General features: G+C 51.3%; 1 protein-coding gene across 1 annotated transcript in view; it reads left to right on the top strand.

Annotated features, from left to right (window-relative positions):
• Positions 1-557: 557 nt before the first annotated feature.
• The window catches only part of NR3C1 (nuclear receptor subfamily 3 group C member 1), a 62,806-nt gene continuing 40,804 nt past the window's right edge, over positions 558-22,559 (top strand). The window contains 3 exon segments of the mRNA XM_036391466.2: positions 558-563; positions 2,370-3,431; positions 3,434-3,557. Coding sequence (XP_036247359.1) covers positions 2,384-3,431; positions 3,434-3,557 — 1,172 coding nt within the window. The 5' untranslated portion in view covers positions 558-563; positions 2,370-2,383.

Here is a 22,559-nt window from a genome sequence, read left to right as displayed (position 1 = left end):
GCCCTCGGCTGGGGCTGCCCCGGAGCCGGGCGGCGGCGGCGGCGGGGCCGGAGCGGGGCTGGGCACGGCACAGCCGAGCCGAGCGAGGCGAGCCGGGGCGCGGAGCAGCTCCGGCCGCGGCCGCCCCTCGCCGAGCCGCTGACTCCACTCCCTCTCCACGTCGGGGAGGCGGAGGGAGGGAGGGAGAGAGGGAGGGGACGGGGAGGAGGCGGCCGCCGCCGTCCTCCATTTTGTGGCGGGGGCAGAACCGCCGAGCGCGGCGCTGCCCGGCGGAGGGACGGGGCGGGGAGCGCAGGGGGGCGAGGTCCGCGGCGGCAATTAGCGCTAATTAACGGAGGGGGCGCCGCGGCGGCGGGCGGGGACGGTCAGGGTCAGGGTCTGGGGCCCGCGGAGGAGCAGCGGCAGCGGCCGGAGCGGCATCAGCGGCGGCGGGGGGAGCGGTGCTGCCGCCGCCGCGGCCCCGAGGGGCGGCTGTTGATCCCCCCCAGCCGGCTACCGCCCCCGCCCGGGGCGCCATGGCCGTGGGCGGCTGAAGGAGCCCCAGCGCCCTCCCCCCGGACGAGGTAAGGGCGGCGGGGGTCCCGCGGGGGCTGCGCTTTTCCCCGGGAACTTGCCGGGGGGGGTGCGGCGGTCCCCGCAGGAATGCCCGGGGCGGGGGGAGCCGAGCCGAGCCGCCCCCGGAGGAGCCGGGGCGGGACGGCAGCGGGAGCGGCGGCGGGGCCGCCCCGGCGGGGCGCGGGGACCCCCGGGCCGGGCCCCCGGTGTCCGTGTCCCGGGGAACGGGGGGCGCGGGCGGGGAGCGCGGCCGAGCCCCCGCGGGGCTGCTGCTGCTGCTGCTGCTGAAGTGGGTGTGCCAGGAGACAGCTCAACAGGTCCCGACACATTTCTCTGAAAACTGTACTTTGCAAAGGCGATTTTATTGCAATCCGGCGGTTTTAAGTATTTGCAGCGTTTTCCGCCCTTGGGCAGACTCTCGCAGCTGATTTTTGACACGTTTCCTACGCTGGATGATTCGCTGCCTTGTTTTTTTTTTTGGGCGTTGGGGGAATTGTCAAATGAAATAACTACCTTTTCCCTCCCCTTCATGTAAAAAAGGAAGAAGGCAGCGCTGGAGGTATTCTTGTGTTTTCTGTATTTTTTCCGGTCGCTGTCGGGTGTCCACCTTAAGCAGCGCAGCTGCGCTTCGGGGCGCTCCGCGGGCCGCGCTCGGGGCTGCGGCTGCCGGCGCCGCGCTCCCGGGCAGCGCGGACGGGACCCCCGCGGCCCGCTGCCGGGAGCTGCTGGCGCTCAGCCGCTCCCGCCCGGGACGAGCTCGCCCGGGCCACCTTAAGGTTTTACACGTGGGGCCTTTTTGCCGCTCGCAGCCTTAACTTTGCACACAGAAATAGCGGCGGGGCCGCGGCTGTGGCGGTGTCCCGTGCCCGCGGGAGGGGACAGGCTGGCAGTGCCCCCGGGCTGCGGCAGAGCGGGCTGGGCGCTGCCGGGGGAAGGCCGGACACCGTGTCGGAAGTTTGCCGAAGAATTTACAGTATTTCTCCAAATATTTATGCTCTCGCTGAAAAAAAAAAAAACAACCAACCATGTAGCAAATACAAACATCTGAAACTTACGAGGTTTGTTTTCAGTGTCGGGTGTGTTTGGAGAGTAGCCGTGAACGGGTAGAGTGCTGGAAGCTAATAAAAATCCTGCTTTATTTTTAGCTAGGTTTTATTTATAAATTTGAGATGTATTCAAAGAATTATGCGGGGTTTACTGCGAGATGGGTGGGTTCCTTTTTAAGACTGAACCCGTGGAAAGGTGGCAAACGATGCGTTTTGTGGTGGGGAGGTCGAGTCCTGGGGAATGCCAAACCACGGAGGTGCCGCCTCTGGGCGCTCCGGACCTGCTCTGCAAGGGGAGAGCTGACTTGGAAAGGTGGCAAATGTTCTTTTTGCCCCGCTCAAGGTGTAGTTAAATATCAGAGAAATTTACCTGGCAAAATTTGTAAACGGGGTCTTTCAACATTCTTAATTTCCTTAGTGCTGGGATGGGTGACAGAGCTGGAGAGTGCGTGCACAGATGTCACGTGCTGTAGCTTGATTCCGAGTTGTGTGCAGGCAGACTTACCCCTTCCTCCAGGTTTAGCAAAGCTTTAAAATACATAGTTCCTCCTCACTAGACAGAAACCAAAACCTAAAACCCCCTGAAAACAAGGGCAGTGCGTCTGAGAGACATGGCACGTGTCAGCCCCGGAGCGTGGTGTGCCATGCCTTCGCTCTCAGAGCAGCTGAGCCAGGTTCGCCAGGCGAAGGATTTAGACTTTTCATTTTAAAGCTTTTATTAACGTGTCCTTGCTGTGCTGACTTTGACTGCTTCTCATCTTTTTATAGTTAATGGTAAAGTAATGGATTCCAAAGAATTGCTTAACCCGTTGGATCAAGATGAAACCAGGAAAAATGCACTCATCAGTACCAAAGGAGGGATCGTGATGGACTTCCATCCACCCTTCAGGGGTGGAGCTACTGTCCAAGCCCCTGTGTCTACATCTCCTCTCCCTGCATCTTCTCAGTCAGATTCCAGTCAGCAACCTGCTTTGGCTGACTTTCCAAAAGGATTAGGAAACAATGTGCCTCAGCCAGACCTTTCCAAGGCAGTGTCGCTCTCGATGGGACTGTACATGGGTGAAACAGACGCAAAAGTGATGGGAAACGACCTTGGATTTTCGCACCAGGGCCAAATCAGCATCTCTTCTGGAGACACGGACTTCAGGCTCCTGGAGGAAAGTATTGCGAGCTTGAACAAGTCCTCGAGCCTGGCCGAGGACGCCAAGGGAACCGCGTCTTCTGAGGTGCCGCTCGAGCCGGATTTCCCAGGCATGGCCGGGCGCAGCGGCCCCGTGGAGTCGGGAGCTGCGGTCCAAGGCCAGGTGGGCTCGAATGGTGGCAACTTGAAGTTGTTCTCTGAAGACCAAAGCACCCTGGATATCCTCCAGGATTTGGAATTGCCGCCGGTGTCGCCGGGCAAGGAGCCCAACGGGAGCCCGTGGCGGCTGGACCCGTTGCTCGATGACGGCGGCCTGCTCTCCCCCATATCCGCGGACGACGCCTTTCTCCTGGAAGGAAGTCTCGGCGAAGACTGCAAGCCTCCTCTTTTATCTGACACTAAACCTAAAATTAATGACCGTGGTGACCTTTTACCCAGTTCCAAAATGCCAATGCCCCAAGTGAAAACAGAAAAGGAAGACTTCATTGAACTGTGTACTCCCGGCATCAAGCAGGAAAACATGGGCCCGCTTTACTGCCAGGCCAACTTCTCCGGGTCGAACCTGCTGGGTACGAAAGTCTCGGCCATCTCCATCCACGGTGTCAGCACTTCTGGGGGACAGATGTACCACTATGATTTAAATACTGCGTCGCTCTCTCAGCAGCAGGATCAGAAACCAATTTTTAATATCATTCCATCTCTTCCTGCCGGTCAGAAAATTGGAATAGGTGCCAGGGATCGGGGGACGAGGCATTGGCTCCACTGGGAACGCTCAACCTCTCTGGCAGACCTGCTTTCTCTAATGGCTATTCAAGGTAATTAGTTTGTGTTGCTCTTTATTAAAATGCTACAAGTGTGTTTAGCACAGCTCCATGCATGCTGGTTTGTTGCCTGGGCTTTTTTCCTTTTTTTTTTCCTTTTCCATTGGGTATGTGTGGATGATCAGACATCACTGGGGAGTGTTTATCCCACAGTACAACAGCAGCTTTAAGCAACTACTCAATTATTGGTATTAAAGGGAAGAAAACTTGAGGAGAGCTGGCATGGTCTAGAAAGTAAATAAATAAAAATAAAACTTCCAAGATACAGCCTAGAGGGAGAATCAAGTATGTGGTAGCAGGATCCAGGCAGTATGGGAGGAAGTATTTAAATGTATACAAAAGCTCCTTCGTTCCCAGGGGTTAGAGGATCAATCACTGTGGGCTTTTTTTCCTTCCTAGCATTACTTAAATGTTATGCACAAAAATAACTTGGTTGCTGGGTAAATTTCTAGAATTACATTTAAGCTGAACTCGAGTTTTCGCTGTGCTCGGTATCGCATTTACCTTACATGGACAAGAAGATTCCGAGTGGGAAACACTCAGCAGCTTGTTCAATAACTGCCTTTAAAGAGATAAGAGTATTTGCAGTCGGACTTAAACATACCTGGAATTTAACTCCAAGCAGGACGGCAGGAGGGGCTGTGGGGAGCTGGGTCCTACCTGTGGCCGGTGCCTTGGCGGGTGTGTTTCCTGGAGTAATGCAGAGGTGCAGCTGTTGCAGGGAAGTGCTGCTGGAGGAGCAGCTCTGGGACAGTTTTGGGACAGCTCTGGGACAGGTGTGCTCGGCTGTGCCACCAGAGCTGTTCTGCTTCCCGGGGAACACCCAGCTGTGTGTCTCCCCCAGCTGCTCTGTGTTCCACAGCTCCTCGCACAAGCAGCGCGTGGCCGCCACAGAAGAGGGGGATTTGTGGAGCCTGTTAGAAAATGGCCCTGCAAGTGCCTATACAGAAACCTGGCATTTGTAGGCTTTTAATGAAGGATCTGGTTCAACATTCTGGGTTTTACTGCTCTGCTGACAATTGGATCCCCAGGGTGCTCCCGCCAGTCCCGGGGCTCTCTCCCTGCACGATGTTTGCTCCATTTTCCCATGGCTGGAATGAAGTGTGTGAGGATTCCTTCTTCGTGTCAGGAAAACAACTTTTAGCTTGCTTTCGTTCTCAGTTTCTTTCAGAGATTTTGATTTCTGTTGTAAATGTTTTCTTTTTTCTTTGGAGCGTTTAAAGTTTTTTTTTTTCTTTAAAGTGTTTAAATTTCTAATGTAAGAGATCCAGAAAAGAAAATCGAAATCTGTGGCTAGACTCCACCTTGACATGTGAATATTGAGCATGTCTCACCATTTATTTCGACAGACTAGAAATGCTTTGTGCTAACCCTTTGCATAATTTGTCCAATTCCGTGTTGTGTTCAGTTTGTTTCATGGGCGTTTTTTTGAGCTTATTTCCCCTGTTCTCACTGTATCTCCAATGATAATCATAAACTTTGTGTCAAAGCAAGAAATGTCTCTGCACTGGGGAGGAGGCTTTCAGGGACGGTTTAAATAAGCAGATAGCCCCGAGGTGGTGGAAATGTCGCTTTTGAGGGTAGCTCCGAGGAGGTGCTGCCCGGGCTGTGCTGTGCAGAGCTGTGGAGGCAGAGCCGGGGTGGGTAACAGGGGATGTGTGCCCAGCCCAGGGGAGTTGAGAGCCCAGCAGCGTGTCCCGGGTGTGATCCTGCAGGGGTGGGCAGCTCCTCCGGCTCTGAGCGTGCCACAGCTGTCCTGGACGGGGAGGGCGAGCAGGGGGAGATGTTTGGGGCAGGGCTGGCAGTTCTGGAACAGCGCAGGGACTGTCCTGGAGCATCCCAGCACCAGCTGCCTCCTCCTCTGCCCAGGGTTATCCGTGCTGGGGCTTCAGCATTGACGTTCTTGCTTCCTGCAAGGTCATCTTACATTTTATTGCTTCCTTTTTTTGCCTTATTTGTAAGATAATGGGGTTTTTTTCTTTATGGAATGTGTAAAGAATTTCGAGGTGGCTCCTAGCTGAGCTTTGCATAAAAATGCATTATTCACAAGTTTGTGGAAGCTGTTCTTACTTCCCGAGGATTTTTATACACTTCAACTACCAAGTCCAGTTCTAAAAACAGCATTGTTTGGGTTTGCTTTATTATTTTTGTTCTATAACATTCAGGCAAGTCCATCTTCCTTTTACAGTGTTTGAGGTATTAATGAACTCTGGGTTTGAAGCAGGAATTTTTTTTTCTTCTTGAACCTTGCCAGAAATATTTGGTCTAAACTGGGTTAGTTTAAGGTGATGTATTGTGGATTTGTTTGTTTTTCTTGCAGAAGACTTAACAAAATTGGCATTTGTTTTAGAAACAAAGGAAGGACTCTCTTGCCAGGTTCCCGTGGTCTGGTTTTTTTTAGGTACTAAATGTGAGAGGTGGAGGCTGGGATTTTGAGAAGCTTCAGTTTCCAGGAGGAAATACTTTTTGGTGTTTGTAGAATTATTTGTCTACTAATAACATATTAATTGTGGACTGAACATAGGGGAAGAAAAGCTGCAGTTCAGCCCTGGTGTTCAGGTTGTATTTAATCTGCCTGTTTAGTGGGAAACCTGGAATGTTGTTTTCTGTGCACTCAGGCTGGAGTTGATGCCATGCCATTTCTGAGTGGTTTTGCTCCTCCAGGTAGCCCAGCATGCTGGCTTTAATGAGACAAGTGATGATCAGGACCAAGAAAACCAATCAATTGCAGGGAACTGCGGGAGGGATGCGGACGTTAACGAGCAGAATGCAAACTTCGGGAATTTGATTGATGGGAATGAATTGGCAATAATCAATAGGCTGCTGTCAGTGGAAGAGGCAGCTGGGGCTTGTGCTGAGCTGCTGAAGCCCTGAGCTGCAGCTCCTCAGCCCCCAGATCTGAGCAGATCTGGGGAGGCTCTGGCTGGCAGGACAGTTTTGTCTGGCATCCCTCGGGGTCTCCCCTCTGAGCAAGTGCACTCCATGAAGAGGGTGGACAGAATAAAAGGGAGGAAGAAGCAGGATAACAGACATTTTACCTTAGATTGTCCTCAGTGGCAGCGAGACAGCGGCTGGAAGAGGAGCAGATCGTGCTGCAGTGCTTCACTGAGGATCTGGAGGGTTTGCTGGCGTCCCTCTGCGATGGGATGTTGCTGTGATTTATTACACAAACCCAGGGAGAACCGTTCCATTTCAAGGAAATGGTTTTAGCAACACACACTTGTGGGGCTCTTGCATGGTATATACATTAAATCCTTCGCTCAGCTCCTATTGCTCTGACTTCCTGGAGATGTGGCTTGTTGTGGGGGGAGAGAAGGATGCTGAGAACCAGCCCAGCAATGCAGGGTTTGCTCCCACAGCCAGAATTCACAGAAACTGGGCCCCACTGGCAGTGTTATGGCTTCTCTTATTACAGTTAAAATCATTCCTAGTACTTAAGCCTGTGGGGGATAAGGATCATTAAGGAAGTTTAAGAAAGGGCAAGAGCTGAGAGAAGCCATTAAAGAGGAGGAGAGTCTGGGAGGAGGGAAAGTTTCGCTGGTCGGTCCCAGTCCAAAGCCTTGCTTCCAAAAGTTACCCTCCTGCCCTTCTACCCTTGGCTCTTTAACTGGGATTCTTCTTGGGCTCAGGTGCTGTGAGAAGGAAGGGGAAGGAAGGGCTTGTTTGCCAGCAGTGGTAAAGGTCAGTTGTCCGTTTGTCTTGCCGCTTTGTTTCCCTCGGCTGCTGGCCAAGGCCGGTGGCTTGGCAGGGCTGGCTGCAGAGCTCTCCGTGCTGCCTGACTCAGCAGAGGATAATGTATGGGACATCCGCAATCGGGGCTTTTTTCATCATTCTGCTCTGATAGAAAACCCAGGCGTGGTATTTGGAGCGCTCAGGGTTCCAGCAGGCTGTGTTGGGATTTGTCAGCTTCGTGCAATAGTGTACTTGGGGCTTTGACTCTAGAAGTACATGGCGAAAAATCCAGTTGTTTTGGCAGAAAGGGGTGAATCAGGAGTGTCCTGCAGAATGTGCTCTAAGGTGCTGTGAAAAGGTAACTAGATAAATGGGAGGTCATGTGAGATGTAATCCACTTTTCCCAGTTTTGGCTGATCTTCCATCGAGCTCATAGCCAAGGAGGTTGTTGTAAGTCCAGTCCAAATGGTTAACTTCTGAAATTTATTTCTCCTGACAATGATCTCTGCTTTAAACTTAATTCTGCCTTATAAAGCAACCTTACTTTTGTTGTCCGTATAATATTTTTTTTAATTTATTTCCATGGTTAAACCCCTTGTACTCTCCTGCTGCCAGTGAAGCCAAAGCTGTGGTTGAATGAGTCCTACTCACGAATCTTTCCAGAAATGTGAAATACAGGTATTATCCAACTCCTACATTGTATATTTACCATGCTAAAGATTACTTTACAGTGAGAGCAATTTATCTTGGGGGAAGCAAATTTCCCTTCTTCCCTTATTGCTGCTTATTTTGGAAGTGAACAAGTGGCGCATATTCTGTGTATATGTAACGTGCAAACTGGAATTATTTCTGCACTGTAAAAGGTTCCCAAGTCCTCTTTGGACTAATATTCATTTTTGGGGTGGTTGAAGCCAGCCCGAGCTACTGTCCTACCCCAAGGTGCTGCTGTAGTGTCATGTGTGCATTCTGCAAACAGTCCCCATGGCATCAGTCTAGGGGAAAACAACATCCCAGTAAAATCCTGTTTTCAATTCAAGTCACAGGCGATGGAAAAGCTTTGTAGAGCTGTAGTTACAATTACCTTGGGTTTGTGCTGTTAAAATAACTGTGAGCATCACCTCTGGTGTAGGCAGAGGAACCTGGAAATGCCTTTGTGAAGTGATCAGCTTGGAACTCAGGAGCACAGAACAAGTGTGTGTGCAACAAGGTGGTTTCTGGGCACAACACTTGGGTGTGCTGAGTGCTGTGCACCAGACCCAGGGCGTTTGGCTTAAGCTCTCTTTGGTTTCCCAGCCTTTGTCTCCCAGAATCTCAAGTGTACACAGATTTTAATCTTATTTACTGAAGAATTAATGTGTGGCACTGTTTCATGTACAGATGATTGTTCTCATCGCAGGGATTTTCCAGCTGATTCAGTGCAGTGTGAGATCCACTGATAACCATTTGTAACAGCCCCTGCAGTGTGAGATCCATTGATACCCTTCTACAGCACAGCCTTTGCTTAGCTAGCCCAGGCCCTTGCAGAGCAGGAGTTAATGCTGTTCTCAGTGCTGGGTTCTGGAAATGCTGGTCAGATGCTGTCAGCGGATGGCCTCGTCCCCCTGGGACAGGAGTGAACCACTACAGCTGGAATAGATGACACACGCAAAAAAAGAATAATTCCATCTCATTGTCTTGGCTCTGACTCCAGAGCAGCTCTGTTGGGCTATCTGTGGGAAAAAACCAAAACACAAAATCGACTGTTTCTTTGCCCTTTGTGATGAGGTGTGACCAATTGTGGCTGTGGCCTTGCTGTCACCTGCAGAGGGATGTCAGCAGAGGGTCACCTGCACGGAGTGAGCTCCATCCATGGGCTGGAGCTCTGGGTACCACAGCCTTGGGGGCAGCTGGGAGGCTCTGGCCATGCAGCTCTTGCTGCCTGTGGGCAGGAGAAGCAGCAGGTGTGGGTTGTCCCCATGTGTAACCAGTCCAGCACCCAGCTCCTTGCTGGGGTGTAACTGTGTCCCCAGAAGGGCAGGCTTGGGCCGGGAGGACAATTCAGCACAATTACTGTGTCTCACCTGGGGATTTTCCTCCTTACCTCACCTTCACTCCAAAGAAGGTGTTGTGCCTCTGCCTCCCATGTCCCGGTCTGACTCAGCTCCCCAGAGCTCTGCCATGGGGTTTCCTGCTGGGATGCCATCCCTGGCTGAGGCAGCGTCTCCCTCTGCCCAAGCCATGCCTGTATTGTTTGAAATAGAGCTACAGAGCACCCTGAGAAAGGGTTTTGCTCCCTGTCCCATGGCCTGGCCCGCTGGCTGTGTCACCTCCGTGTCCCAGAGGTGTCTGGCAGGAGCAGGAGGAGCAGCTGCAGCTCTTGGGGCTCAGGGAGCCTGGAGCTGGGCTTGGAATGCAGGGGATGGAGATGAGGTCAGGATTTCTCCCTGCTTCAGACTCCAGGACACGGTGTTACTTACCCAGGATATCATGTAGAGTTCTATAGCCTGGTGCCTTAAATCAATAATCACCACAATTGTCTGGATTTCTGGAGGAAATTGTGCTCTTCAGAAGTCATCCTGACAGGGTGTGTGGAGAATGTTTCTGTACCAGCCCAGTGCCTTCTCAATCCAGCCAGTGCCAGTGGGTCACCATTACACCTCCAGGCTCCAGCTCTACTTGTGGAGCTCCCAGTCCACGCTAAATCTTCCTAGAAAATTACAGTCCTGATGTACTTTGGAAGTTAATACCCCACAGACTGCTGATTAGTTTCTGTGGGGATGCAATATCATACACAAGTTCCCCTTTTTGATTGAATATCTTGGGTTTTGTGACGTTGCAAATGCAAAAGTACTGTTGGGGAAGGGATTCTAAAATAATGATCGTGTCTTTCTTGAATTCAGTTCACTGCTACTGTAATTTAGTAAAGAAAACTAGTTTCATATTGGATTTTACAGTAATACATTCTTCATACTATTTGTAATATGTTTGTACGGTACTGTGTGTCAGAAAGCAGCTGGAGATCATCAAATTTCTGCACCACGGTCACACAAGATTTAATATGAAACTTGTGAGCAGCAGGGCACCATTTACTCTTGTCTTGCTTTATTCAGACACTTCTTATTTCTCATTACTTTTATTTGTGTAGCTGAGTTTTAAGTTAGCAAGTATTGCTCAGGATGGGACTTTTATAAGGAAATGAGGGCACAAATGAGTAGTTTGCCTCAAAATACTACTTGAGAAACTCAGAAATGTGCTGTAGAGTCAAGGAGGAGCAAATCATGAAGTATCATTGAAGTCTGTCATCTATTCTAGAAGCAAATAATGGAAGTGATTTCAGAGCTCCCTGGCTTGGTTTTCTTTTTTCCAAGAAACTTGGAAAAGGTCCTGTCATTGTCCTTACCCAGAAGATCCCTTGTGGTGCACTTCTGGGTGCAGCAGGGACTTCGCTCTTTTCTGACTAGAAACTCTGCAGGCAGGGGTGATTTGGGGGGTTTTGGTGCGTGTCCCTGTCCCTGAATGCTCGAATCCCTGTTCCTGCTGGCAGTTCTCACAGAGAAGAAGGGCTGGAAGGTGGGTGACCTCTTTGCTCACAAGTGGGCAGCAGCTTGGCTGCATCTCAGCGGTGAGGGGGGCGTGAAAACAGGATAATCTGGGGTTAGACATTCTGTGAGAGTGTTACAAAGTGAGGTTCTGCTCTTAGATGGGAATCCTCCAGGCATTGCACAGCTCCTCTCCAGCTGTGTGAGTCGGGTCTGACAGGGAGGGTTTCATGGATCTCTTCCTTCCCAGCTGGCATTGAGAAGGACAGGGCTGCTTGTGCTGTGTGTGCACCTGGCCTTGCATCGGGCTCCAGCCTGTGTGGTGTCCCCTTGCCTTCCCCTGCCCTCACAGCCTGATTTGGGGGCACCACTGTGGGCTTTGGGGGTTCTCAGGGACTTTTATTGCCAAGCTCCAGCAGGTCCACTCTGCCCTGAGCCAGGAGTCTGGAATCTGTGACAGAAACCAGCAGCTGATGCGGTTTATTTTTGCTGTCAGGGCTCAGAGAACCTGCTCCGAGGTGTGGTGGTGTGGAGGGATGCAGTAACAGGGTCTGGGAGGGCTCAGTGTGGCCGGGGAGCTGTGCCAGGGCCAGGCTGCCAGAGCACCCCCGACACCGCGGTGCCACCGGGCTGGGCTGGGAGAGCGAGGGCTCGGGGGCCTTTGTGGGGCTGGGGCGGGCAGGGGGAGCTGGGGAGCCTTTGTGGGGCTGGGGTGGGCAGGGGGAGCTGGGGAGCCTTTGGGGGGCTGGGGCGGGCAGGGGGAGCTGGGCGGGCAGGGGCATCGGGCTGGGCTGAGCTGGGTGGGCAGGGGGATCAGGCTGGGCTGGGCTGGGTGGGCAGGGGGATCTGGGTGGGCAGGGGGATCTGGGTGGGCAGGGGGATCTGGCTGGGTGGGCAGGGGGATCGGGCTGGGCTGGGCTGAGCTGGGTGGGCAGGGGGATCTGGGTGGGTGGGCAGGGGGATCTGGCTGGGCTGGGCTGGGTGGGCAGGGGGATCTGGGTGGGCTGGGCTGAGCTGGGCAGGGGGATCTGGCTGAGCTGGACTGGCTGGGCTGGGGGATCTGGGTGGGTGGGCAGGGGGATCTGGCTGAGCTGGGCTCAGGGCTCTGTGCCAAGCTGCTGCTGCTGCTGTGCTGAGCTCCTCACTCATGCCCACAGCCTCAGAGCAGAGCTCAGCTGCCATCTGGCTGTGCAGGAGGGGCCCTGGTGCAATGGATGCGCTGCCAGGAAAGGGCTGGGGGTCTCCCCCAGCACTCAGAAAAGAGGGGGGTGTGAGTACAGCTGTGATGTATTAAATTCAGCATTTTATTTGGGATTTCAGCAGCTTTTCAATTGGTCGGATGCTGTAAATTCAGAATGATGTGTTTTAAACCAGCACACCTATCCACAGGCACGCTGTCCATTGCTGTGTACCCGTATATTTTTTCCTCTTGCTTGTTTTTTTCCCTCCCCTAAGAGTTTCTGTTACCTTTCTGAAGCAATAACTTCCTAAAGGCATCAGCAAGGTTTTGACTAAATCCATGCTGAAAACATGTTCGTTCTGCATGCACATGTGTGGATTTGTTGTGCAAGAATGCAGTTCAGGCTGTTAACTTCTAAAACAAAAACTGAATGAAGAAAAGAACTGACAGACGTGATAGTTTCACGTGGATTTCAGTTTGCATGTGGATTTCAGTTTCCAACTACCCGGCTGTTGTTTTCTCTCTTGTATTTTTTTTTTTCTGCGAGTTACTTTTGCTACCAGGACCTTGGATGGTTTATTTTGCCTGTTGAATTTCTGCTAATCTTGTGTTCTGTATGAATTGCTCCCAAATCAATTGTGCTGTCCCCATATGAGGGCCATGTAGGTATAATTAGACTTTTTTTTTGTAAAGGACTCTGCATCTTGGTTCTCTTAAAACATGGACTAGATTAGAACATTAGCCAATATGGGAAAAAGTCGTATCTGAAAATAGACTTTTAAAACAGCTTTAACAATTAGAAATATTAAACTTCATACGCAGAATAGTTTATGGATGCTAAAGATGTGTGGAATTTAATTTCACATCACACCTTAATTTTAGTAAGATAATACACGTTTATCACATGTTTATTGAAATAATACCGTACTGGGGGATGCACTGCTTGTTGGTAAGGATTGTCAGTGACCCCAGTAATGGCATTGAGTCACCTTGAGGGTTTCCCAGACCTAGCTTTTATTAAAAAGTCATTTCCAAACAGAATAATTTTGTTTGGAAAGGCCCTCCTGGACCATTGAGTCCAAGCTGTGCCCAGTCCCCCCTTGTCACCAGCCCAGAGCACTGAGTGCCACGTCCAGGTTGTTTTCTGTACCTTGCTGGGGTTTCCAGACATGAATTAAAATTACTTTGTAGAGAATGATCTTACATCTTTGCCTTTTGATTAAAAAACGATGTAATCCCATCTGGGGGAGAAGGAAGGCTTGGAATGCTTTTGGGGTTATTTGCTGTGACCAAACAATCCTGATAAGCTTCAGGTTCAAAAGAAAACAGGAGGTTAAATTTGTGCTGCTGTTTGAAGCAGCACGAGGTGTAGCCATGATCCTGGATCACAGACAGGCTCTCCCAGCTGGAGTAGCAGTGCTGCTTTAATCCACACTTCAGCAAAGGCTTTTTCTCTGACCTACTTTGGCCCGGCCCAGCCCAGGCCTTTGAGAGCTCCCTTGGCCACCCCGACTGTGGGGAGGTTCTCTGGTGCAGGGTCTGAGTCCTGCTCTGGTGTGAGTTCCCTTGGTTTCATTTTTGTGTTGCTGTACCAGTTCTGCCCTTCCTGGACACGTGTTTCTGCTAAGCCCTGCACATCTGCCATTTTCTGAACTGAAAAGGAAGCTTCTCTGACACCTTCTTTTTTAACAAAACCCATCTAACAAGTTCTGTGCTGACTCGGTTTCCGTAGCTGGAGAAGACAAGTCTGTTCTCATGCAGTGCCAGGTGATTTGCAAGTTCTGTGCATGATTTGATAAAAAATCTAGTGCTGAAACTCCTTCATCTAAAATGTAAGTGTTGTAAGAACCCGAGTGCTTGGAATTCTGTATTATGAGTAGCAGAGCATTCCTTTTTCAGCTCTTACTGAAGGGAGCAGTTAATATTAGGATGCCTGCTCGACAACATCCTGAGTCATCGAGATACTTGACAGCTACTTTCCAACCAGAGCAACTGGTTTGACAAATGAGCTTGGACTTATTTTATCACTTTAAAGATAAATCTTTAAAGACTCTTTTAACACGTTAAAGGTTGGGACATCTGATATTTTATTAAATAACAATCAGGAGGTTTCTGAGCCCACTTATTTTAGTGGCTGAGCTTGTTCCGTGTGGCAGATCAAAGCCCGGCTGAGGCTCTGGCATACCAGTGGGGAGGAGGAAGTGACTGGGTTTCTATTCCTGGCTGACCCCAGCCTCGGAACCGAGGAAGAGCTTTAAAGGAAATGCAGCATTCAGCTCTCTGAATCTTTCCAAGTATTCGTAAGTGCTACCAGCACTCGCTTCCTGCACGCGGCGTTTCAAGGCGTGGACATCTTAAAACTGCCCTAATTTCAAAATGAAACGGGGCTAACAAGGGAAGCCCTAAAATTCATGGGAATAGCAAAACTTGCCGTTCCAGATTTTATCAAAAACTTCCAAAGCATCCTCTTTTTACCTGGCAGGCAGCTCTGCAAGCCCAGGCAGGTGGGAGGTGGTGGGAAGGGATGGCCGGAGCCCAGTGGGGCTGCTGGGTCTGAGCCCCTTCAGCCCGGGCAGGGAGAGCTCTGTGGGATCAGTGCAGTGCCAGCCATGCCCTGGGCTGGGTGCCTTTGCCCAGCAGACCTGCAGGAGCTGCCAGCCCTCAAAGATGTGGTGTGCACTGAACCAGCACCGCGATGGAGCACCAGGAGCTGCAGCAGCGTGGGGTGGGAGCCCAGCTCTGGCCCTTGGCACGGGCAGGCTGTAAACCTGTAAGGTCACTGAGCACGTGGAGGCTCTTGCGAAAGAGCTGTCCTTGCTCCTGGAAGGAACGCTTCATTTCTGACACTGGGCTGTTCACATCAGTGTCCTGGGCTGCTCTGAGGATGCCGATGAGCTGAAGTCCAGCCCACCCAAATCGACTGGAATTGCTTTTTCTCCTTCCTTTAAGACTTTGACACGATTCCTTGCCAGAGGCCATTTCCAAAGAAAGAACCACCCCAACACCCCCCAGGCTGTCATGGAACTGGAAGAGCAGTTCTTTATGGGCTGGGCAGTGGGGCTGGATTTGGGGTGCCTGGTGAGGCTGAGGAGTGGTTCCCCGTGGGTCAGTGCTGGGCTGGGGAGGGAACATGCACAGAGGGGTCTGGGCTGGCTGATCCTGAGCTGTTGTGGGTGCTGGGTGTCAGGCTGGAGAGCTCTGTGAGCACACAGCTGAGCAGAGGGAGCTGCAGCTGGAAATGCAGGGCTGGGAGCCTCGGGAGTGTTATCTGTGCATTGCCTGCACAGGATGGAGCTCAGAGCTGGCAGCTGGGACTCAGGAAGGGTCTGGGTTGTCCCTGATCCTCTGGGGACACCCTTAGCTCAGTGTGCAGGTGGATGAGGCTGTTGGTCACCAGGGAGGATGGAGGAGCAGCTGTGGCTGTGCTCCTGTCCCAGCACTGCCCCTTCCCTCCCGCCTGCTCCTGGAGGGGCTCCCAGAGCACTTCTCTGGAGGGGTTTGGCTCCAGTGCTTTAGAAATGGTCCCCAGATGCCACCAGTAAGCAGCCAAAATGGAGGGGGGACAGTGGCAAAGCCGGGGTGCTTGTGGTGATGTCTTCCTGCACAACACCTGTTCCTTTCCTTGTTTCTGATACCGGGATATTCACAAGTTTGTGTATTCCCCCCACCTCGTGTGTTAAATTCCATACTTCATTTTGTCTTTAAAATTTCAAATAAATCAAGGTGATTATAGGAAACAGGCTCTGCCAGATGCTGCCTGGGAAAATTCCTAAGGGCTTGAAAGCCATCCTTCACTTCTTCTGTGCTGTAGTCATTGTTCCAGAGACATCTAGGAAATTAAAATCTTCTATTATAAAGATGGGTTACTCTGTCACACATATTACCGTCAGTAGTTTCCCTGGCTGTCCCTGTTGTCCCCACACGCTTTGGGTTGCTGTACCAGCTCTGAGGAATGTTCTTTTCAGTCTGCTGCTGCCACGGATGTGCCACCAAAAGCAACCAGACCCTAGTTTGGCAAAAATCAATTTTTTTGCTGGTTTAACTGCAGGGAGATTGTAGTGAATAGAATGAATATCAATTTAATAGAATTAATACAAATTTGTAACTGAAATGTAAACTTGTGAAGTATTTTCTGCAAACACAGCAAGAAAGAACTTTAATTGTTCAAGTAAAACGAGAAGTTGACCATGTTCTAGCCATTGCAGTAGTTTATTTTTCTTTATTTTCTAACTGCCAAGGCTGGAGCTCGGTGCTCTCCCCTCTCTAATCGTTCTTTCCCAGGGAAGGTGATTATGTGTGTTGTTGCGGTGTTAACGATGTTCTGTGGCACTTCAGCCTCCTGGGCTGAGGGTGCATTAAATCCAGAGGGTTTCCAGGGTGAGAGGTGCCTGGGAGGAGCTGCCTCTGCTTTGGCTGTGCCTGGGGTCTGCAGGGCAGGGCTGGGGGATGCCAGGGTGCAGATCCCTCCTCAGACACTCCCTGTGTGTGCAGTACATTGTGTTTCTGCTGTACATTTCCCAGGGTGATGATGAATCGCAACAGTTTTCCCAGAATTGTAGTTTCAGTGAATAAAGCTGTTCTCGATGCTGGAGCGGGGAATGGTGTTGGGAATCCTTTGCCTATTTCTGCCCTGAGGGGGTTTCTAATTCTTTCCAGTAGAAAGTCATCGTGCAGATACTGCAGAGCATTAATTGCTTGGACTGAGCCTCGCACAACATGTGAAAATTAGCAGAAATACAAACAAGCTGGCGGTGAGACGCTGCCTGGGAGGCCTTGTGTTAAAATGACAAAATGACAATCACTGGCTTCTCCAGCCTGCGGTGTGGGGACCTTTCTGAGCCCACGAGTGAGACCAGGCTGGGAGCAGCCAATGGCTCCATCCTCCGTGGCTGCCCCTCTGCTCCAGGGCGCTTTGCTCCTGTTCTGGAGCTCAGGCAGCCCTTCAGATCACTTCCAAAGCAGTATTTGTTTGGTTTAAGTCAGTCTTGGGGCAGTGGTGTCCTTGCTGTAGGATGCCACAGTTTGTGCACCGAAGTGGAGGAGCAGAGCTGTGTTGCTGCTGCACTCTGGAGCAGTTTCTCAAGGAAGAGCTGCTCCACTGTTCTCACTGCCCTGGACTGCCTGAGATGCTGCTTCTCACAGCCTGTCTCTTGGCCTGACCACTTGAATTTCTTTGGACCTGTTCTAACCAAACCTGTTGGTTCATTGCTGTTATTTTCCGTTCACGGAAGATCTGCAGAATGTTATTCCTTTCCTCTTTTTGCAGGTGTCTGAGCTGTCACCTGCCTTTATTAATGCCTTTGCAGCATCACACTCATCGAGCTGCTGCTGTCTGGGGAGGGGCTGTGTCTGTTACCATCCTTCATCTCAAAAAGTGGAGTCAAATATTTGATGATAATTTTGTAGCACTCCAGCACTGACACATCCACCTTTTATTCTGGACCCCTGAGTTGGTGAAGTCTGTATTTTCTTTTTTTATTGTTGCCGGCACAGTGAAGACAGGATCATAGAATGGCTTGGGTTGGAAAGGACCTCAAAGCCCACCCAGTGCCACCCCTGCCATGGCAGGGACACTCTCGACTGTCCCAGGCTGTTCCCAGGCCTGTCCAGCCTGGCCTTGGGCACTGCCAGGGATGCAGGGGCAGCCCCAGCTGCTCTGGGCACCTGTGCCAGGACCTCACCCAAAAGCCCATCTAACCCTCCCCTCTGTCAGTTTAAAGCCTTTCCCCAGGCCTGTGTAAAAAAGGAAAGCGCCTTTTGTCTCCTTCTAAGTAACCTTTTGCCAGTCCAAATTTCAGTTTTCAGGCCAGCCAGTCTGGGTTTTGCAATTGCCTTTGATAAATAAGCAGTGTCTGGGTTTGCATTTGACAGGACAGGCATGTTGGAATGCACTTGGTGAAGCCTTTTGCCCAATGAAAACTGCTTCTTCTTCACCCTAGTGATACCTTTTTCTGCTAAATCACCAGCTGTGATTATATCTCTTACCATATGCAAATTTTAAATTTTCTGTTATGAAACTTTTATTTACTTAGATATCTACTTTGGTATCTACTTAGATTAGAAGGCACATGTAGCAGGTCTATATTTGCTGTTTAATATTTTTAGAGAAGTAGCGTGCAGGTTTGTCTCGGGGTAGACATGCAAATGTCAGACAAACACTTTGAGTCACAGGTCTGGTCAGTCCCAGCCTGTGGGACAAGATTAGAGTGTCTGGCTGTGAGAGATGGTCGAGGACCGAGTCTTTTTCTTAGCAAACCACGGGTTTTGTAACTGCCCACGTAAAGGCAGGGGAGAGCTCAGCCACCGTCCCCTGCCAGCCCCTTATCAGCTCTGCTGCAGCCTGTGCCTCTGGAATCACAGAGCAGGATTAGCTGGGGCTGACGTGCAGCTGCAGACCCAGCCCGGCAGCACCTGGGCTCTGGCACCTTCTCCCTGTTTGGGATCGGGAACCTCTCCCTGTTTGGGATCGGGAACCTCTCCCTGTTTGGGATCGGGAACCTCTCCCTGTTTGGGATCAGACACCTTCTCCCTGTTTGGGATCGGGAACCTCTCCCTGTTTGGGATCGGGAACCTCTCCCTGTTTGGGATCGGGAACCTCTCCCTGTTTGGGATCAGACACCTTCTCCCTGTTTGGGATCAGGCACCTCTCCGTGTTTGGGATCGGGAACCTCTCCCTGTTTGGGATCAGGCACCTCTCCCTGTTTGGGATCAGGCACCTCTCCGTGTTTGGGATCGGGAACCTCTCCCTGTTTGGGATCAGGCACCTCTCCCTGTTTGGGATCAGGCACCTCTCCCTGTTTGGGATCAGGCACCTCTCCGTGTTTGGGATCAGGCACCTCTCCCTGTTTGGGATCAGGCACCTCTCCGTGTTTGGGATCAGGCACCTCTCCCTATTTGGGATCAGGCACCTTCTCCCTGTTTGGGATCAGGCACCTCTCTCTCTCTCAGGTGTCAGACACCTCTCCCTGTCCCCACACACCCACAGAGCCCCTCAGGCTGGCCAGCAGCAGGATCTCTGTGCTGGCCATGGCTCCTGGAGCCCAGGCTGGGGCTGTGCAGTGAGCTGATGTTTGTCTCACCCTGCCAGGGTGGGTGCTGGTGTTCAGCTCACCCTGCCAGGGTGGGTGCTGGTGTTCAGCTCACCCTGCCAGGGTGGGTGCTGATGTTTGTCTCACCCTGCCAGGATGGGTGCTGGTGTTGGAGCTCACCCTGCCAGGGTGGGTGCTGATGTTGGAGCTCACCCTGCCAGGGTGGGTGCTGATGTTGGAGCTCACCCTGCCAGGGTGGGTGCTGATGTTGGAGCTCACCCTGCCAGGGTGGGTGCTGGTGTTTGTCTCACCCTGCCAGGATGGGTGCTGGTGTTCAGCTCACCCTGCCAGGATGGGTGCTGGTGTTCAGCTCACCCTGCCAGGGTGGGTGCTGGTGTTCAGCTCACCCTGCCAGGGTGGGTGCTGGTGTTGGAGCTCACCCTGCCAGGATGGGTGCTGGTGTTCAGCTCACCCTGCCAGGATGGGTGCTGGTGTTCAGCTCACCCTGCCAGGGTGGGTGCTGGTGTTTGTCTCACCCTGCCAGGGTGGGTGCTGCTGTTGGAGCTCACCCTGCCAGGGTGGGTGCTGATGTTGGAGCTCACCCTGCCAGGGTGGGTGCTGGTGTTCAGCTCACCCCGCCAGGATGGGTGCTGCTGGCACAGCCCCTGCTGCCCAGGCAGCTCCCAGGGCTGCTGCTCAGGTGGGATTGGCAGCAGCCACTCCTGCTCAGGGTCAGCGAGGGGCTCAGCCCAAAGCTTCCTGCTCTGTATGACTGCAAGGGAGGAGAAAGTGCTTGGAAAAGCCACTGCTCCCTGCTTGTGAGGGTCAGAGGCGCTTGCCAAAGCCGTGCCAAGGCTCCAGCTCCCCTGGCACGTGGCTGGTGAGGCTGGGACCTGGCCACCAGCACTGTGACTCCAAATGAAGGTGCTGTGGCAGTGTTCTGTGTACACTAGAGGACTTGGCTTGTGGAATGTTTGCCAGCACCCATCAGCAGGGTTTTTCACTTGAATCACAAGATTAGGCTTACTCTTAAATAACTGAGAGCTCTTGGAAGGAAGCAAACATCTGTGTTGTGTGTCTGCTTCAGGTGTGCATGTGCTCTGTACTTGTGCTGCTTGAGGAGCAGGGAATCCCGAGAGCTGGAGTTTTACATGGGGGGCATGTACACAGCAGCATTATTTCTCTATAATAGTATAATTCCTGCTTGTACCTAAATGCTCTTGCTGGTTTGATACATAAGAGTTTTAATTTGACACTGGACTCTTTAATCGCTGTATATATTCAGAAGTGAGTATAGTAGCTATCAGCAGTGAATATTTTTATTGTTGTCGCTTTGTTCTTCCTTCCCCTCTGACCAGAAAGCTTGGTTCTCTTTTGGATCCGTGGATGGCTCTGGAGTTATCAGTGGTTAGACAACAAGTAAACATGTACTGTACATGGGCTGCTGGCCAGCTGGCCCTGGCAGCCGGCAGCTCGGGACTTGCTTTCAGCCCCAGAAGAATGCCTGTTTGCTTGGTCATTTCCTTTCCTTTCAAACACAAAAAATAAAACTTTTTTCCTCCAATTAAATTGCTTTCCTGGCCTAAATATTGAAATTAGGGAGAGAGCTCCTCAGATATTGAGGCTTGGGCAATTTGGGAGGAAACTTTTGAGTTTGCACAGAAGCCCTCGAGGAACACTCACTGGGATGGGAAGTGACCAGGCCTGAAATTCATCTCTTTTTTCCCCTTGCTTTGTGGGGCAGTCCAACACCGAATTTCTCTCCCTGGCTCAGGCCTGCCTTGTCTGTGGCAGCTGTGCTTGCCCCCAGGGAGCTGTTGGGGCACACAGAGCCCTCGAGGGGCAGTGCCCTGACCATGGGCTGTGTCCCTGAGGCCGAGATTTTCCTCTGCTTGGAAAATCCCCTTCCACGAGGGTGTTTTCTGCATGTTTTGAACTCCAGGGTGGAGAAGGCAACTCAGAGCATGACCTGAAGCACCCTGGGACATACCTGGCCGCAGTACCCTGGTGTTTTGCAGCACTGTGACTAGTTTTCATCCAATATTTGAGTGATCACATTTCTGTCACGTGCAGTTAAAAATGTCTGTGCTGTAAGCTGGAGAATAATTAGACTGAACGCATGCCTGTAATTGATCTTGCTGCTGGTTATTATACTAAAGACCTGCCAGGAAATTTGCTTCCTTTCCCGCATCCCTTTCCTTCTCCCCTCAAAATGTGCTCAGAAACTCCAAAACAAAATCCCTGTGCTTGGGAAAGCCTCAGCACGTGAATGGAGCCTCGTGGCTGTGGCTCCTTCTCTGACCCGAGGAGGATTTTTTCAAGGGCACCAACACAATGTGTGCCTTATTCCCTCCAGCTCATGGGTTCTTCAGCCTGGGATAAGGTTTGGGCAGGTTTGGAGGGGGCTGCCCAGGGAGGTTTGGGGTGCCCATCCCTGGAGGTGGCACTCAGAGCTCCGGGCTGGGGACAGGGTGGGCACTGGGCACAGCCTGGGCTCGGTGGCCTTGGAGGTCCTCTCCAGTGTAAATGATTCTGTGATTGTAATGGCATCCTTTCAGCAGTGTTACACGTACCAAGGAGTTACCATTGGGTGTTGGAGTAAATCTGCTTTTGCAGGGAGCTTCACAGTAATCATTTCTTACACAGCACTCTTAGATATCATCTCTTTTCTTGGCTCTAGTTTGAGGTGAAAAAGAAATCAGAGGGTGCCTTGGCAATGGGATTGAAACAGCAGCACAGGCGATTTTGGGGTTAATTTACTTATTCCACAGAACCCTCTTCCCAGCTTAATTTTATCTCTTCTCCGATCTGGTGTCTCTGTCCATGTAATGCTGTTTTGCAACAGCAGTTGCATTTCTGGTGACTCCTGGGCTGGTTTTGCCTCCTTGGTGACAGAGCTGCCCCCACACAGCCCCAGCTGCCCCTGCTCGTGGTGCAGGGCTGGGCTGGAACAGGTGGATGTGTCCTCTGGGCTTCTGGACAGGCTGGAAAAGTCTAAGGAGAGATCCAGCATTCTGTATCTTGGGAAATCAGAATAGCAGAGGCTTTCAGGAGAGTGAAGGCTGGTGATAGGAGCCACCTTCTTTTCCAGCTGCCTCCAATAAATGTCAAATAAAATGCTTATTTTACACACCAAGGGTGTGAGGGAGTTTGCCTTTAAAAAGTGCGTAAAAACTTTCTTTTCATCTTGTAATTCAGGACTGAATTTAAAGGCTGGTTTTGAAATCAGTAATACTTAGTGGAAACTGGTTTTTAGTATTTTGAATAGTTTTCTTCATTATTAATTTCCATTTGAGCACTTTGAAGCCTATCAAGTCCATTTCCCGTCTCCATGATCACATTGAGATTACTTGGTGGTTTCTCTGATCTTCTCAAGGCCTTGCTTTCTGTAAATGACAGTCCCTGTGGTATTTATAAAACTGTTTTTTACTTGGTGGTGTTATTAAAAAATGCCAAGCAGAAAAAGTGACTCTGGGAGGAATGAACTGGGTTATTTGTGACTTTGCAGCACTCTTGGGTGGCTCTCGCTGGGGGAAGGAGGAGGCTGGTTCTGAGCAGGAGAGCAGTAACCATGGGTTTATTCTGAGCCCTGGCTGCA

The sequence above is a fragment of the Molothrus ater genome, chromosome 15 (genome assembly GCF_012460135.2).
Source record: "Molothrus ater isolate BHLD 08-10-18 breed brown headed cowbird chromosome 15, BPBGC_Mater_1.1, whole genome shotgun sequence".
Taxonomy (NCBI): Eukaryota; Metazoa; Chordata; class Aves; order Passeriformes; family Icteridae; genus Molothrus; species Molothrus ater.
The sequence above is the reverse complement of the archived record's forward strand: the minus strand, read 5'-3'. Positions and strand labels throughout refer to the sequence as shown.